Consider the following 18,189-nt stretch of genomic DNA (forward strand, 5'->3'; position numbering starts at 1 on the left):
GAGCGGATGCATGCAATAATCTATGGGAAAGAAAAATGAGCGGATGCATGCAATAATCTATGGGAAAAAAAAATTATATGTCCTTGTAACCTCATGTGAAAAAGAATTTCTTTGTAAATAGAATTAAATATAACAAATCATGTGGATCAAATATACATTGTTTGGAAATTCAATTAACGACCACATAAAACATTTGGTTTTATTTAAATTTGCATTGTGTTATGTTGTATATATACTAGATCTACTACTTCATTACTCAATGTGGTATAATTTGATGGTTATACAACCCACGTTTGATAATTAATTTCATATCCCAAAAATCGCATATTGAAATTTTATTTTTTATTATCAAAAATTGTCCTTAAAATAATGTCCACTTTTGCAATTTTTTCATTCATTTCATTTATTTTTATAAAAATGTGGCATGTCTTATATGAACACAATTGGAGAATCTATTTGGATACTTTCTTGAGTTTTTCATAGGAATGTTTATTTTGCAAAAAAATTATGCACTATAAATTTTCTTATATGAGCATAGCACTAGTTTTGTGTTATAACAAGACATAAAAAAAACTTATTCGGGGTTTTGGAAAAAAATCAAATACTCATGTTATTGTATGTGTTTGTAGAAGTTTCCTTACTTCAACTAAAAGATAACATCACAATTTATGTGGATAAAAATAAGAAACACTCACAAATCTTGACTCTGTGATCAAGAAGGAGCTCTCAATGTTAAAGAATTTCTCAATCGACCAAAAGCAACATATTTTCTATGTGAACCCTACTTTACACAAGGTACAAAAATCTCAAGACAGCAAACCTGTTTTGGGATTACATAAGGAGTCTTTAGTAAAGCGTTGGATTTTTTGTGCAAAAAACTTTCTTTTTTAATGTCTTTGTGAGGGGTGTCTACATTTGTGTACCTCTCTCTTTAGTACCATTGAATATTGGTTAGCCATTTTTTTTAATGCTTTTGGAATATATTTTTATATAATAAGTCATTGGTACAATTGTTTTCAAAAAGTGTAATACTCTATTTTGAAACAAGAGAAAGGATCACGATGGCTTTCTAAAACAAAACAAAAGTGATAAAATCATTAGGTTGAGTTCAACTGGAATCAATATTCGAGAAAGGATTGCCTCAGCTTAGCTGTGAGCTAGTTGAAAATCAAAACTAGCCGGTTGCAAACCATGGGTAAAGGAAAGAAAAACCCGTGAAATATGTGAGAAAATAGTTTAAAAGTCATGAGAATTTAAAGTTTTTGTTTAGTATTTCTGGTTTGCTACTTTGACTGACGATCGTTTAATAAAAGAGCCTTTTTCCAATATTGATTAAAATTAGGTTATAGGATGCAAGAAAAATCAAGAATGTGAGGTTGTGAAATGAAATGTGAAAAAAAATCATAAATAAATAAATATATATATCTATGTGTATGTGTGTGTGTGTGTGTGTGTGTATATATATATATATATATATATTTGTATGTGTGTGTATATATCTATAGAATTTATTAGAAATATGCAAGGTTAATGCAAGAGAAGTCAAGACATGTCACATGCGAAATGAAATGTGAAATAAAAAGATCCATTTATTATTTTCGAGCTAAAGATAAGTCTCCATTAATCACACAAAAAACATTTATAATAAGTCTCCATCATCACACTTAAAATAACATTTAAGATAAATCTCCACCATCACACTAAAAACATTTAAGATAAGTTTTCATCATCACACTTAAAATAACATTTAACATAAGTCTCCATCCTTTCAAAAAAAACATTGAAAGTATGCCTAACCCAACTCAACACTAAGGCTTTTTTTTAGAAAGAAAAAAAAAAAAACTAGTGTCACTTTCTCAATTTTCCTGTCACAAAGAATCCTCTTATTATTAAATTCATCTTAATAGCGTTATGTGGGCCATAGTGAACTTTCAGCTTGTTTCCATAAACGTTAATTAGTTCTTGAACAAAGTCTATGGTTGCTATAGGCTCAAAATTTTTCATTTGAACATAATACTAAGTATAAGTAATTGTAATTTTTGACAATTTGTTGACTTATCATTGGTGTTTCCATGCATAGGCCTATCATCACCTTTATACACGCTTCTACTTTACACACTTCGGTTCTTTACTTTCATGTTCAAGCATAAAAAGCATCAAAACATATCTCCCTAAGGAAACTTGAAATACACATATGAAGTGTAAAAAATGCACGGATGAAAAACTTGGCTTTCAGAATGTGGCATTTTGCATAGCATATAAACCTAACTAGTTGGCATTCTGTATGGCATATAAACCTATCAAGCTGACACCAAATTGAATTTGTATGCTTATATGTGGACCTAAGCTTAAAGTTGTGTGAGATTTAGCAATTTAAAGACAACATCGTATTTTCTCAAAATGAGTGTCATTCTAGTAAAATGAAATAACACTTCTCCCCTTTGTGTTGCTTTCAATTTGGGGTATTAGGCCTCCCAAAACTCAAGGAAGAAGAGTTGCATAATGATAACTCCGTAAATACACTCAAAACTTGTGATTACAAAGATACATCCAACAAAATGTGAATTTTACTATCAACTTAGTACATATAATTTATTTATAAATAGGTCATAGATTCCCATACATAGGCTTTCTATCTTCTAGAAGCATATTAACACATTTAGAACTATCTATGCTAGCTATGTAACACTTTAAATATCTTTGAGCTGAGTTTTAAGGTGATCTAATGCCAATTTCATGAAAATTGGCCAAAAGCAGTAAACATTGTTTGACTCGAGGTATGTTAAAAATTTTATTCAAACCCAACTCTAAAGGTGGAATCATTAGCCCAAAAAAACCAAGTTTTTATGGTAGCTATGTGGATATAGGGCAATGTAGAACTTCCTTGGCGTCTCAAGCTATAATTCTAAGAAGTTGCTAAGTTAAGAAGATATAAAAGTGTCCAAGGACATAATAAGTGTCCTATTACACTAGTGTTAAAGACTACACATAAATCATGTCAAAAAAGGATAATAAACTAATAATAATGTCAATATTAATAAAAAGGCTAAAAAAATTTATTAATCCCTATAATTTGTGGAAAATATTCCTCAAGTTTCATAAATTCTTAATATGCTCCTCCTATTTGGCAAAAAATTCCCCAAATAAATGCCCTTCAATTTTTCCAAAAAAAAATAAAATACCCCTCGTTAACCTCTTAAAAACCTTCAACTACAATCATTTTTTAGCTTTCTTTTCTATGCATGGGATTAATGGTTCTTTCTCAAGATAAAAGCTAAAAGAACTAGGATTATATATAGTACTGTTGGCTCTATCTCAAGATGAAACCGTTCATAATTTTTAGCCATGGACACCTCTATTTGTGAGTTGATTGGTCGATTGGTTTTGTCTAAGATAGATACTTGAAGATAGATCTCTATTGCTATGAGACATAAAACGATTCAAAAAATTGGGGCAATTCATTCAAAAATTATACAAGGCTATAATGTGACTTTTTAAATCTGAGGGGTGTTATTTAGGAAATTTCTCAAATTTCACCTTTATTTTAATAATTTTCTCATACCTAAACTAAGTATCAATAGGCCAAATGCATATGCTGCGCAAAAATAGCCATGCAAGAAAGAAATCCATGTAGATTCTAATTAGCATATTGGCCTTGGCACGCGTCATGGGGTATCCATTCCTTTGAAGGAACAGATAGACAATAGGTTGAAGGATAATTTAGGTCTCATAAAGGATTGCCCTTTTGCTGAAACGCGCTTTGACTCTTTGATGTAGGGTGTTAGTCGAGGTTACAGTGTAAAGAACAAGGGGCCACATTAAAGTACTTGGGGGAATTATATGTTGACATGCTCTGAATTTTAGCAAAATCGTATAAGTTTTATGTGTCTATGAATGCATTATCGACTGGCGAGTTGTAGATCAATAAGCTATATATTGATGCATACGAAAAACAACCTCACCTGCTCCCAACCGCCATACCAACCCCATGTACAAGAAAAATTCTCTAAAAGATCATCCTTCTTATTTAGAGATTAAAACTTGATATTTATATGCCTTAATTGTTTTTTTCAAAAAGTATTGTTGTATGTGCTTGTCTATACCTATATAAAATAAAAGAAGCCAAACGTGTTATTGAAGCTTTTTCAAAACTTAATATCTAGTAAATGTCCAGCATCATCATGATTCTTACGAAACCCAGATCTTAATACTAAAAAAAACACATTCAATACATCTCCATTTAAGTGATTATGTGTTTCAAGTGGCTATATCGTATGCCCTTTTAATATCTCAAAAGTTTTTGGTCGGCCAAAAACGGTGAGGCCTTAGTGATGCCTTCCCTTATTTTCTTTATAAAACGGAGAGGTTATTTTTTAAAAACCCACAATCTTTTCGTTGATCGAAAGAGATAAAATACACTCATTGTAAAGACATTCACATCGTCATTGAATCATAGAACATAGACTCATCAATTGTAGTCACAATGCATCCATGATGAGTTCTTGTGCCCCATGCGATTGTGTGTGTGTGTGTGTGTGTGTGAGAGAGAGAGAGAGAGAGAGAGAGAGAGAACCTAGCCTAGGCACTAGGGGAGAGAGAAGACTAGAGTCACAGTGAACAAAGAAAAGGGAGGACTAAGAGTCATTGGCAAATCAATTTAGGCTAAGAGGGCTAATTTAAGGACAATGATAAAATTGGGCAAGGAAACTCTGAGGGCCTATAGTGAGCACACAAAGCTGTAGACTATTGCATTGTGTAACAAGTGGGATCTGATTAGAAACCAGTCGAGGGGAGTTTAATGGCTATGAAGCTAGAAAGGATTTAGAAGATTGTCTTAGCAAATCATAGACTGACACATCAAGGATCTCGGGAGGTCATGAACGTGTGACATCATTTGCACTATTCTCTCAAATCATTTGAGAGGAAATCAAAACTGTCCTCTTGTGTGTAGACCCTCAGGACTAAGTAACACGGGGTCTTAAATGAACACCCCGTCATGGAATCCATGGCGAGCAGCCATGCGCACAAAAGCAGAGGCACACACGGCCGTTCGATATTAAACGGACGTGTCCGTGTTTACTTTTCTGTCCATGTTTACTTTTTGCCATTTAAGTTTAGCTTATATAGTTTATGATTTGCCTTGTTGAGACCGAAATGCACGCGCATGCGTGGTTAGCTCACCAAGTTGCCTTGGCCAAGGTGTCGGGTTCGAATCACCGAGCGGACGTTGACTTGCATTTTTGTTGACCGTCCATCTCCCTCGAGATTCCCTTGTGCCAAGGCCACCGTCGATCCCATGACAGGGTCTTCATTAAAGACCCCGTGCTCCTTAGCCATGAGGTGTGTAGACCAGAGTGGTCCACAAACGTGAGACAATCGCTGAATTTGATGTTGTGACCAATGCTTAGAAAATCTTTCAAAGCCTTTTCACTCACAATGAGCTAGTTTTTAGTAATTTTGAGAAGGTAAAATACACATAGAAGACAAAATTAACACTAGATTTAGTGGAATTTGAGGCTGTTGTTACTCCTTTTCACCCCAATGTGAGCGAGCCGATTTTCAATTAAAGTTATCTTTTCCCGAGCCTTGGTTGTGACCGCTCCACAATAATTTGGTGCGGCTCAACTGCTAGTCCACCACCACTCGTGCCCTACTCCATGCAGCTTTCTTCTCAAATATTGCCTTCTCTCCCAATCCTCCCCTCCTCACCTGTGCAACAACGAGGTTCATCGCATCGTCGTGTCCATTGTCCTCACTGTCCATCAGAGGTGTAGTGGGTGTCTCACCTTCTCTTATTAGCCACTGTAGTTGGCGAGAGCATCGTCTACACTAGCAGTGAGTAGTCCAACAATAGTAGTCGGCCGCACCTTCAACAAAGAACTTCACAAAGCTTGCTCTCTCTCTCTCTCTCTCTCTCTCTCTCTCTCTCTCTCTCTCTTATGTGTCCTGCAGGGAGCAACTATAGTGGCATAGATACTGTGAGGCTCAGACCTCCATAATTGAGAATTTAGTGTAGAAACCTACAAAATATAATCAAATTTCCGCGAGCGGCAATAGCACTCTCTCTCTCTCTCTCTCTCTCTCTCTCTCTCTCTCTCTCTCTCTCTCTCTAATGCGTGTGCTTGTGTGGACGGGCAACGTCCCTTATGACTAAGTGACACAGAGCATTTAAGAGGGGTGGTGAAGGGATCAATGGATGTGAACTCCACCCGCGGCCGTCAAGGCGATCTGCACCATAGATAGCTTGTTAAAACTAAACCTGGCCAAGAACTAAACTCGGACATGTTGCCTATCCGAGTTTAGTTCTAAGCTAGTCCAAGTTTATCCTTTATAACACCATGTAAAATGCCTTTGTTTTCACATGCACGCGGATGAGCGACGTGGTGAGCTCAAGCCTCAAAGGCATTGGGGCATGAGGTTGTGGGTTCCAATCCAAGCTCCTCACTTGTGCCGCCATTTTTTGGGGGGGAACTTGCCCACCTCGGGATGCTGCCAACCCTCCTCCATCGTCGATCCCCTTACCCACCGCCACGTGTGCCCCCGTATAACTTAGTGCCATGGGGCGGCCTCTACTAGAACACAGACTTGGATGGATGAGCAATGTACGAGGCTAGCAAGGTCAATACGAGGCTAGTAAGGTCAGTATGCTGTGTGTGTGTGTGTGTGTGTGTGTGTGTGTGAGAGAGAGAGAGAGAGAGAGAGAGAGAGAGAGAGAGATCCATGCATATACTAATTCCACCTACAATGCTCAAAAGTAAATGTACGCGCATATAAATTCAAACTACAATTTTGAATTTTGCCTTTACATTTTTAATTTGAAGGTGAGAATGTAAAAATTCAAGAGAAATGTTCTGCACAACTTTAAATATATTAATTTTGCTCAATACAAATATACCCCCCTCCTCTCACAATATAAAAAACACAATTGAAGGGTAAAACAAAAAGACAACTAAGAGTGATGCAAAAATGTAGGGTTTTGATTGGGATCACTGCTGGAGAAAAATGTGGCCCCGTTTTTCATTTCGAAAATGCCGGTTGATGGAAAGCGCAAAAACGTAATTTTAAAAATTTTCCTCTTGGCAAATTCAAGGATTTTGTATGATTCGGAAAATGGTTTTTCTCGAACATTGATTGGGACGTAATAACATCGCTAGACATAGACTAATAATGATATTAATGAAGTGGAAACGAGAAGCCACACCCAAATAATTAATTCTACCCAGATCAACTCTTTTTAGATGCATGTGAGACACATTTCGTTATTAAAACTACTCTTTTCTTTCTACTTCTACATAAATTTTAACCTCATAAATTTTATGTACTCTATTCTACTAGAATGGCTCTACTCTTTCGCTTTCATTAATTAATTAGGAGAAGAGATTCCTTTTGCAAATTAGAATCCAAAGCCAAAAGTCGCATGCCACGTATAACCTATCCTCCCCCGCAAAATGGGTCGCCATGGAGACCTGACCTCTCCTCACGACCATCACCTCATGTTGCACTCCACCTTGCCAAAACCTCACGACTATGGTATCCTCAGCTCTCGCGTTCAACCCTGTAAGGTACAAATCCACCCCCTCAGCACGAAATTTCTGCAGCGCAACCATTGGCAGACAAACGAAGACAGAGAGAGAGAGAGAGAGAGAGAGAGAGAGAGAGAGAGAGACCCCTGCATTGCCAAACAGAGATACCCCCCTCACATTCCTACATGCTTTCCTACATACACAGTGCGCAAAGATCCAGCGACTGGGCTACAGCGCAGGCCTACCAGCGTGCAAGGAAAAGAGAGAGAGAGAGAGAGAGAGAGAGAGAGAGGCCGATGTGCCCCTATGCCACTGCGCAACAAAACGGCCCCCAAAGTCCTACACGCCCTCTGCCCTGTCGCCTCGTACTGTTGCGTCATCACTGCCTTACCTCACCCTGCATCAACCGAACCTCACCTACCATCCAAGCTTGCTTCCTTGCACCTTCGCCTACACAAATCATCTATGTCCTTGTCGTGTCGACCTGACACATGAGAGAGAGAGAGAGAGAGAGAGAGAGAGAGAGAGTGAGAGACAGAGAGGGACAGTGACAACACTCCCGCACCCGTTCCAAGAGAGAGAAACGTCGCCAGCTCGCCTGAACCCCAAAAAAAAAATTTGCCGTTCTCTCTCTTTGCCACGTGTCGGCTCCACATTTTTTGCACCAGCTGGCAATGCTTGACTTGTCTTTTTTCCTTCAACCACCTTTTTCTTCTTAAGTGAGTGGTAATCTAGGTTGATTCTTTCTAATAAGCCCCAAAAAGGACGTTTTGGCCACCTACTCAAGTAAGTTGTTCATTAGTTGATTTCTTAAATGGCATTGACTACTCATCACAGATTGAGAGTTGATTTGGCAAATGACATTGATTAATTGTCACAAATTCTCTCTCTCTCTCTCTCTCTCTCTCTCTCTCTCTCTCTCTCTCTCTAGCTAGAGAATAATCTGTTTATATAAGAGTAAAATACAATGGCGACAAGTAGTAATTAACAGTATATTAACACTAGAATGGTAACCTAACAAGACATAAAAGTGTCCTAGTAGATCCACTCATTTTGAAAAATCCTTTCATGAGCTTATAGTTCAATAACTACTACATAGGGAAAAAATAAGAAACTTGTAATTTTTCTAATCCCTTGGTCACTACAAGCCTCCAAAGTTGATGGACCAATGCATTTTGCCCAAAAGAGCAATTTCTTACGGTTGATTGCATATAAATAAGAGTGGGGATTTTTGTAGGACATGAGATAAAATGACCCGTTAACTTCAATGGGTTGGTGACCAAAACATATGGTTGCTTTTACTTCACTAATGTTTTTTTGTGCAAAAAAAATAGGTACAAAAAAGTTGCATTTTTTCCATTCTGCGGACCTATCATCAAAGTTTCTATAGTCACGATCAATCCAGATACTATATACATGTTTTCTTAGTTCCCCTTGGGCCTTTGGATTCAAAAGGATCCATGGAGCATGTCAAAAGGATAATGGATCTCTTACAATTGGAACCTTGGGGGCAATGATAAAGTGCTAAATACAGCAAACATGAAAAAACTGGGTTTAGCATTATGACCTCTAGAAACCCATAGAAACTACTCAATATCTAGCCAAGTTTGTAGTCTATGATTAGATATAGTTACTACCTACAAAATGCACCCAATTGGCCTAAGAAACATGCAATATTGAGAAAGTTATACGTGATATCTAAAATGTATCATATTCTTCAGCAACAATCAAAAAACTCAACCATCATCATATACTATGCTATATAGCATATTAGACTCAAGGAAGATTAGCTTTATGTTATACATTACACTTACACAATCAAAATTGAATTTGGATATCAAGAAAGCCACCAAAAAAATCATAAAATTGCTAATTTTGGTCAAAAAACAAGATTATGCAATTCTTGTAAATTGGTCATAACTTTCAATTTTAACATTTAGCTCTCCCTAAAAGCATCAAAACATGCTGAGAACTATGAAGGCCTAACCTCTAGCCATCTAAACCTCACAAACATGAAGTTTAGAGTGGTATAGTTGCCAAAAATTGAAAAAAAGCCAAAAACAGGACCCGTTTTTTCACACAGTTTAAGTTCAAAAATGTTGTGCAAGAGTAAGGTTAATGGTGAGATCGATATTCCAAAAAAAATGCTAAGTTTTTTTCAGCTCATAAGGCAACTTTGTGGATATATAGCACCTAGAAATTCATTTTCATACTCTTCAAATAATTCAAGCAAAATGGTCACTTAACGGGACACAAAAGTGTCCAAGGACATAAAAGTGTCATGTTACCATTCTAGTGTTAAGAAACTCATGTTTTGTAAAATCAACCAAGTTCTAACTACAAAGGAAAATACAATTTTTCAATTTGCTCCAAAAAGACAATGTTAAGTTCGGTATGTGTGTCAATGGCTGCAAAGAGATCTAGGTTGGATTTTTAATTTTTAGTTTTTTTATGTTTGGATTTTTAATTTTCTAGATTTCTTATCTTTGTTTATTGTGAGGATATTATTTTGATATATGGGCTTGTTATTTAGCTGGGTATGTGTGCCACTTGCCACTCGCCACTTGCGACTTGGTCATAAATGTATGGATGCATATGCTAATTATTGAGATATGTATGCCTTATAGATTTGTTACCTGATATCATTCCTTTTGGTATGTGGTCATTTCTCTTGAATATGACTATCGACATGTGAAAATTTTGATGGATAAATATTCTATGATTGACCTAGTTTTATCATTGATTATAGCATAATTCCCTTCAAAAACTACTCAAGTAAGTTGTTATTAGTTAATTTCTTGAATGACATTGATTAGCTATCACAGATTGAGAGTTGATTTGGCAAATGACATTGATTAATTGTCACCAATTCTCTCTCTCTCTCTCTCTCTCTCTCTCTCTCTCTCTCTCTCTCTCTCTCTCTCTCTCTCTCTCTCTCTCTCTCTCTAGCCAGAGAATAATCTCTTTATATAAGAGTAAAATACAATGGCGACGAACAATAGTTAACAACATATTAAGAAACTATTGTTTTGTAGAATCAATCAAGTTCTAACTACAAAGAAAATTATAATTTTCCAATTTTCATAAAAAAAGCCAGTATTAAGTTGGGTATGTGTGTCGATGACCACAAAGAGATCTAGTTTGGATTTTTAATTTTTAGGTTTCTTATCTTTGTTTATTGTGAGGGTATTATTTTGATATATGGACTATGTATTTAGCTACGTAAACATGTTGTGTCTAGAGAATGAATGCCTCACTTGCCAGTTGGTCATAAATTTATGGATGCATATGCTAATAACTGAGATGTGTATGCCGATATCGTTCCTTTTGGTATATGGTCATTTTGCTTGAATATATTGATTCATTATTGAGACCATGTGTGACAAAATTTGATGGATAATCATATGATTGACTGAGTTCTATCATTGAAGATAGCATTTGCAACAAAAAATACAAACATATTATATGGACTTCCAGCTTAATTACATAAATTTCATATTTAGTGTCATCGCTGAGGAACTCCTATCTACAAATCATTGTTTTAGTTTGTTTCTTTGCATGTTCTTTCAATGCTTTGGTTGAGTTGAAGTTTATAATGTTAATTTGAAGGAGATAATTTTCATTTGAAGTACATAATGTTGATTTGAAGCAGATAAGTTGAATTGAAGTAGATAATGGCAATCGTAAACGCCACAAATTTTGGTTTTACATAATATGGGACAAAATAATGGCAATCATAAACGTAAATAATTTTTGTTTTACATGATATGGCACAAATTGTAACTTTTACCTTATGGGATCTCTCTCTCTCTCTCTCTCTCTCTCTCTCTCTCTCTCTCTCTCTCTCTCTCTCTCTCTCTCTCTTTGGGATTTTATCACTTTTTTTTTGAAACAGGTCATATTAGTTGGACATAGCATGGGAGGAAGTTGCATATCTTACGTGATGGAGCTTTTTTCAGAAAAGATTGACAAGGCCATCTTCTTATGTGCCTTCATGCCTGTTTCTGGTGACCTCTTCCTCAATCCTGAGGTACATAGATTCCTCTTGTCCATATAATTTTGGTTATATATGGGTTTGAAAGCATGTGTTCATGATTTTAATTTACAAATTTTGATTCAAAATACATCGAAGGAAAATCTAGACTTGTATGTATTAGACATTGCTTACGAGTATAATTGCTTTCATTAATTTGCAATCATCTTCTTCATTCCATGTTTGAAACGTCAATGCATTTGGGATACCCCAAAAAAATGGGGCATGAGTTTTTGCTTATAGTATACTAGTGTGATCCACGCATTCATATGGCCAAGAAATGCATGGCCATTGGGTTGCACACATACACATATCTGTAGATGTTTGTGTGCACAAGCAAGGAGGGTGTACTTTAGTCCCTATGACCACTCCAAGAAGATGGTAATTCCCTCTATCTTTCTTAGTAGATCTTGAGATCAAGGTCATCGAGTAGATCTTTGGTATATGCTTGCATTGTTCTTATGAGAATAAAAATTCTCTTCTTCTTCCCCCCCCCCCCCCCCCCCCCCCCCCCTCTCTCTCTCTCTCTCTCTCTCTCTCTCACACACACACACACACACACACAAAGTATTGAGTTCAATACTTTTCGGGTAGATCTTTGGGATCAGGCTTTTGATTAATAAGACAAGGAAACTCTAATAACCTTTGAGTGTGACCCAGATCAGTTATTAGATTTGTCTCTTGAAAAAGAAAAGGAAACTATAATAATCTTTGAGTGTGGCAGATTGGTTATCACAAATCCCTTTTAAATACCAAGTCTTAAGTTCAAGACTTGTCAGATAGACATTAGGAAGAGAATGGGGTTTAAGTGGACTTATTTATTTGGCAGTTTAAGGGAGTCAAACCTTTAGTTTTAAGAAATTAATTAATGGAGAACTTTTGAATTCAAATAGACAAAATGGATATTTTTTTTGAATTCATATTTCCTCCCAAAATAAAATTTAAAATCTAGCCAGCAAAACCAGATGTGTGTAACATATCTACGGAAATAACTCATCATGTAGATTAGAGATGTATAATCTCCACTCAAATCGGAGATCATATGTAGGAGGTATGAAAGGCCAAAAGTCATGAAGTTGTCCACCCCCTCTTTGGTGGAAGGAGTGCATCCTTTGAACACTCTTACACCTCTCTTACACACCCACCATTCTTGCACACATGGCATGCATCTATTTTTCAATATGTTAATCACCTCCATAATCTCTTTGCAAATAAAGAGGCCCTCATAGACCCCATCCTCTTCATAATGGCTTTGAAATCTCTTGATGTGCTTGTATGACATTAAAACCTCTCTCTCTCTCTCTCTCTCTCTCTCTCTCTCTCTCTCTCTAGCTTCAAGTCTTGGCCAAATGGATCTTTGAAGTTTGTTACAAAGGCTTTTTTGTGGTGGGTTGGAGCTCCCTTTTTTTCCATCCTCCCTCTCTCTATCACTCTGTCCCTCAAAAACACACACACACACACACACACACATACAATCTAAGACGAGGAAGGCCAAGGGCTAGGATGGACATGCAATCAAGGGGTGAGATATTTCAGTTGTCTATGAGTCTATATATAGCAAGGTTGGGTGGAGAGTTGCATGCTATAGTCCCCTCTAGTCTCAAATTGGTATTGGAGCTCAGGGACGAAGCAGCTATGGAGGAGGGGGAAAGTTGACACAAAGGTGGTGGCCTTGCATGGATGTGCATGTGCTATGTGCGTGTGTGTGTGTGTGTGTGTGTGTGTGTGTGTGTGTGTGTGTGTGTGTGTGTGTGTGTGTGTGTGTGTGTGTGTGTGTTTAAGCTTCCATGGTGTCTTCAAAAACATATGCGAGAATCACCCCTTGATTGGGAGGTAAGAAGTTATCCTAAGAGGTCAATCAACAGTCGACTATGGGAAACAAACCTAATGAGGGTAGTGAGTCACGATGGAGCACTAAAAAATCTCAAGCATACAATATCTATGAACTTGCCTACCATGTAGGGTAGAATTCGCTTCATCAACAACTCGTTTTGAGCAGCTACGTTGCTGTCTGCAGCAAGCCACCAACACCCAAGGCAAGTTCACTTTTTTTTTTAAAGAATTCAATGGGCATCCTAAGGGTATCCTAAGGCCAGCCTAAGGGCTTCTTCACACAATGATCAAGTCCATGCACGGCATACAAGGCCATGAACAAATGAGGATTCTGATGTTGATTACAATACATTCACAACTTGTAGTAGATTTCAAAGATTCTCAATAGGATTTGGGAATAAGTAAAGAAATATATCGATGAGATGGCCACAATTTGTCTCCGTTTTGCATGTTAGGAGAACTCAAATCTATACAAAAGTATTATGACATGGCTGTAAGGGCGGAAAGGCCATGTCAAGCCATTGATTAGCTAGTTGGGTAAGAATTCAATAATGCCAATTGCGTAGTAGGCAACATAAAGATCTCGGCAAGGCCCTCATATCCAAGGACCTTAGAACACATCCCCAAATACTTTAATATGTCCTTGAGGTTGAACCGGAGTTAATAGTTAAGTAGTTGCAATGGGGAAAGGATCAATAAAGAATGGCAACAGGTTTCAATGATTGTGTTAAAGCAATCCCATTGCAATAGATAGAGAACCGAAGTTTATTTCTGAACACGATGGTGCATCCAAAGTGTGTCGAACATGTTAGAGGGCACAAGCATGTATATGTGTGATAATAGGTGCATGGAAAAGGGCTAAAGCAAGTACAAAAGACTTGGGTAGGCAAGTGATAGTTGAAGTGTATGCTTGATAGGGTGTTGTATGTCAATAGGGCTCCAAAATGGGCCAAATGGAATGGCAAGTCCAAGTGTCCAAAGTGCAAGACCTTTGCTTTGGGATGTGTTGCTTGAAGTTCTTTAAAAGATAGTCTGGATGGCTCCTGAAACAGAGCTACTTCATTAAATTTATGGCTAATCAAATTTACCGCTACTCAAAGATTATGATCCCCAACGGACAGGGCATGTAATGATAGGTGGTCAAAGCTAGTATGAATGGATAGACATGAAGCGCCTGTGCTGTGGAGCATGCCAGTCCTTTTAGATTATCAATTGAAGGCTAGAGGGCAAGTTATGAACTAATGAATGGATAGACATGAAGTGCATGTACTGTGGAGCATGCCAATTTTTTTAGATTATTAATTGAAGTCTAGAGGGAAAGTTATGAGCTAATGAAGGTTTATTGGGGGCAAGGTGGTGGGTTCTGACAATGTGAGTGGTGATGAGGTGGTTGCTAGTTGATGGTAGTCAATGAGAATCATGCACATGTGATGACACGGTAGATTATATCGGGTGGGTTTCAATCGTGCTCTAAAAAAAGAAAATCTTTTTAGTGAGAGGAGGGCCCCCATTTCCTTGTAACGGCACCATGACAATTACAACCACGGCGTGCTTCACATGTAGTGGAGTGTGAGAGAGAAGTGATTGGCCGAGGTGGTAGATCATGCAATGTATACTATAAGATCACATGTAGTGGAGTGTGAGAGAGAAGTGATTGGCCGAGGTGGTAGATCATGCAATGTATACTATAAGGTAGACTAGGCACTTGGATGGCCCAAGCAATCAAAACTCTTAAAGGAGCTCAAAAGGAGCTGCACGAGTAGGGTAGGGACAATTATTTTGTGTGGGAATTTTAGCCTCTTATAAGAGGAGATTTTTGGATTTGTAAAGGGATTTTCATCAAAAGGTTTTTCCATTGTGTCTTTTTGCCATGGAGTCTATGTAAGAGTCTACGTGGAGCCAACAAGGGCTACCATGATTTTGACTTTGTGCTCGTCGATGTGTGTGCCGATGAAGCTTGGTTGTAGCCAATTGTGTTGTTTTGAGCAAAGTGAAGCCGTCATTGCCACATTTTGGTGTGGATTCCCCCTTCCTCCTTCTTTTTTTTGTTGTTGTGCATGTGTTTCCAAATGTGCATTGGCAGGTGTGTCCCCCCCCCCACCCGCGCGCGTGAGGGTATGTTATGCAAAGAGAGAAAAAGAGAGGTGTTGTGTTTATTCAAGGTTGTGTGGAGTGAGTGAGTTTGTTTGTGGTGTTGCAGTGAGTTTGTGCATTGGGTTGTGTGTAAACAATGGTTTTCTTGCCAAATTGTGGTGTTGTGATGGTGTTTTCTACTGGATAAGGGTGTTGTGGAAGCCCTTGGTTATAAAGAGGCCCTTTTTTTGTGTGCTGGGTATGTTCCCCTTCCCCATTTCCATCTTGTAGTACCCTCACTAAGGAGCACTCTGATTTCTCCTCTTTGAAGTTGAAGCGGTGATTTTGGTGATGCCAATGGTGCAAGTTTTGAAGAGTAGGTTCTGCTAGAGATGGCATGGTCTTGTTTATCCATTTTCACTATGGTGAAAGATGTTCGATTACAGGTTGTGTGACTGTGTCTGCTAGAGAGTATTTTGTTGAAGGAAGAAGGTACAATGCAAGTTTTCCCACTCCTGGTTTGGGGAAAAGCAAAGAGATGGTTCAATGGTTTGTGGGAAGAAGAGAAGACATATTTTGAATCCTTAGAAGCAGCTTTTAGAAGCAATTTTTTTTGGGAGGCACATTTATACGAAGTGAACATAAAGCTCTACGGGTGAAAGCAGAGCCTGGAAGGAGATTTTCAAGCATTGAAGTGGGAATTTGAAGCCCTTTGGGGGAAGCTGGTCAAGGTAACTCCTACTGAGAATGTTGGATTTCTTAAATTGGGAAAATTCATGGATTGCCTGCATGAGGAGGTGCGAGAAAAGGTGGATATGGATGGCCCAATGTCTTACAAATAAGCAGTGGCTCTAGCAAAAGGGCAGACAAAGAAGATACTGAAGAAGCGGGTTGATGCAGTGGTAGTCAAACCAAAAGTGGTGCAAATAAATGGGCATTTTTTAGAGGAACCAAGGATCTTATGGTTACAAAGAGATAGAGTGGTTTTGATGTCATGGATGCCAATTAGAGAGACTCAAATTATAGAAGCAGTGAAGATGGTTCTAGATTGGGCAAGAGATGCGCTGCCAAGTCTAGGTATGATTGTGCAAACTCGTTTGAAATGTGCTAGATATCAGAGGGTATAGTTGGCAGATGAGGTTGAGGCAATGAAGTTGGAGGAGGTTCCAAATCTTGAGACAGAAGATGGGATTGAGCCGAGTGATAGGAGCTCTATGGACGTAGATACGAGTTGGGAAACTAACTCGTCCCAGTCAAGGTATCAAGAGTTTGATCTTTTGCATGTGTATGGACAACTAGTGGATAGGGGTGATGTGGAAGGCTTGGTCTATAGAGAGACAATTTTTGTGTGTTCTAGGTGTGATCCCCTTTCCAAAATTTGGTAGCATAACGAGCCACTGCTTTAAGGCATCCAACAAACTGTTGTAAGATTATGTTCCAATGCATAAAAGGCATGAGTGGAAAATCATGTGGAGATTTTGGTAACAGAATCGAGATTACAACAATATGGAAGGCATTTCCTTGAGTTCTTTAATAACAATAGAGTCTTCAAGTATGCCATTTATTTATGTGTGCTATTTAATTCATATATGAACTAATCCTACAAGATTCTAGGGATGGATCTTCAAAAGTTAAACTTTGATGGCAAAGGCAAGGTTGCCTAGTAATAATGTAAATTCCAGGCAAGGCGTGTGGCCTATAAGGCAAAGATGAGCGCTCAACTTGAAGGTGCAAGCAAGACCTATGCCTGGTGAGGCAAAGATGCTTGGCATGGCAAATTATTTGTTTTCCATTCACAAAGCCGGCAAGAATTTCTCTCTAGTTCAGAGTTTTGGATTTTCTCGAGCATGGATCCCATTCAAATTTTCCAAACTCAATGCCATCATGATCAATCCATTTCAGCAAGCCGAGTCCGATTGGTTTTCTAGAGTGATTAGCCATGCATGCAATAATGGGCCACTCTGGTACGCTTTGTATGTACATTATATCGATACTTTTATGGTTTCAAGTACGGTATCATACTCAACAAGGTCGACACTTGGGCGAGGTTAATTTTCTTTTAGCTCCATGTAGTAAGCTCAGTTTAAGAGTTTGGAAATTAAATGACATTGCATAGCTAAGCTTTAGGAGCTATCTCTTTCAACATTGGGAAATCTCATGATTCTCAATAAGCTTCATGATTTGGCAAGGCCGATTCTCTATGAAAGATTGACAAGGTTGATTCTCTTTTCTTTTAACATGAGCGCCTGATAGCTATGAGCATTCACGCTACGTTCTGCTCATCTTTCCAATGAGTTTTTGCAAACAAAGGATTCAATTTAGGGCATATTGCATAGTACTTCCAAAGTTTGGAATATGCTATTAGCATACGAGCTTGGAGGAACTTTGCAGCAAGTCTGAATTATTTTTCATTAGAGGTCCTAATGAATCAAGCCATAAGAGTGTAGGCGACAGCTCTAAATTTCTCAGTATACAAGGCTATGAGCCAAATTCATCAACATAGATGGCTACAAGCCAACTTCAAGCATAAGGATAACAAATGGAGAGTGACACTCCTTCTCAAATAAGCATACCCTTCTAATTCTCAAGATCACGGGCCCGGGGGTGAGAAGGTTAGCCACTTTAGAGTCCTTCATGTTTTTTTGTTTAACCTTTAGATTGACCAAGATAGGATTTTCTTGTTGTTCAAATCAAGTGCTTTGTATGCTAACATTACCAAAAACTTCT

General features: G+C 37.9%; 1 protein-coding gene across 3 annotated transcripts in view; it reads left to right on the forward strand.

The window, feature by feature from the left end:
- Positions 1 to 18,189, forward strand: part of LOC147450692 (putative inactive methylesterase 20) — a 109,744-nt gene that overhangs the window by 3,333 nt on the left and 88,222 nt on the right. For all 3 annotated transcript variants that reach the window (XM_086519801.1, XM_086519800.1, XM_086519799.1), the window contains exon 2: positions 11,419 to 11,553. In XM_086519801.1, the coding sequence (XP_086375927.1) occupies positions 11,419 to 11,553 (135 nt within the window). The remainder of the gene's footprint in view (positions 1 to 11,418; positions 11,554 to 18,189) is intronic.

The sequence above is a fragment of the Adiantum capillus-veneris genome, chromosome 9 (assembly GCF_014529385.1).
Source record: "Adiantum capillus-veneris isolate H3 chromosome 9, ASM1452938v2, whole genome shotgun sequence".
Classification (NCBI taxonomy): Eukaryota; Viridiplantae; Streptophyta; class Polypodiopsida; order Polypodiales; family Pteridaceae; genus Adiantum; species Adiantum capillus-veneris.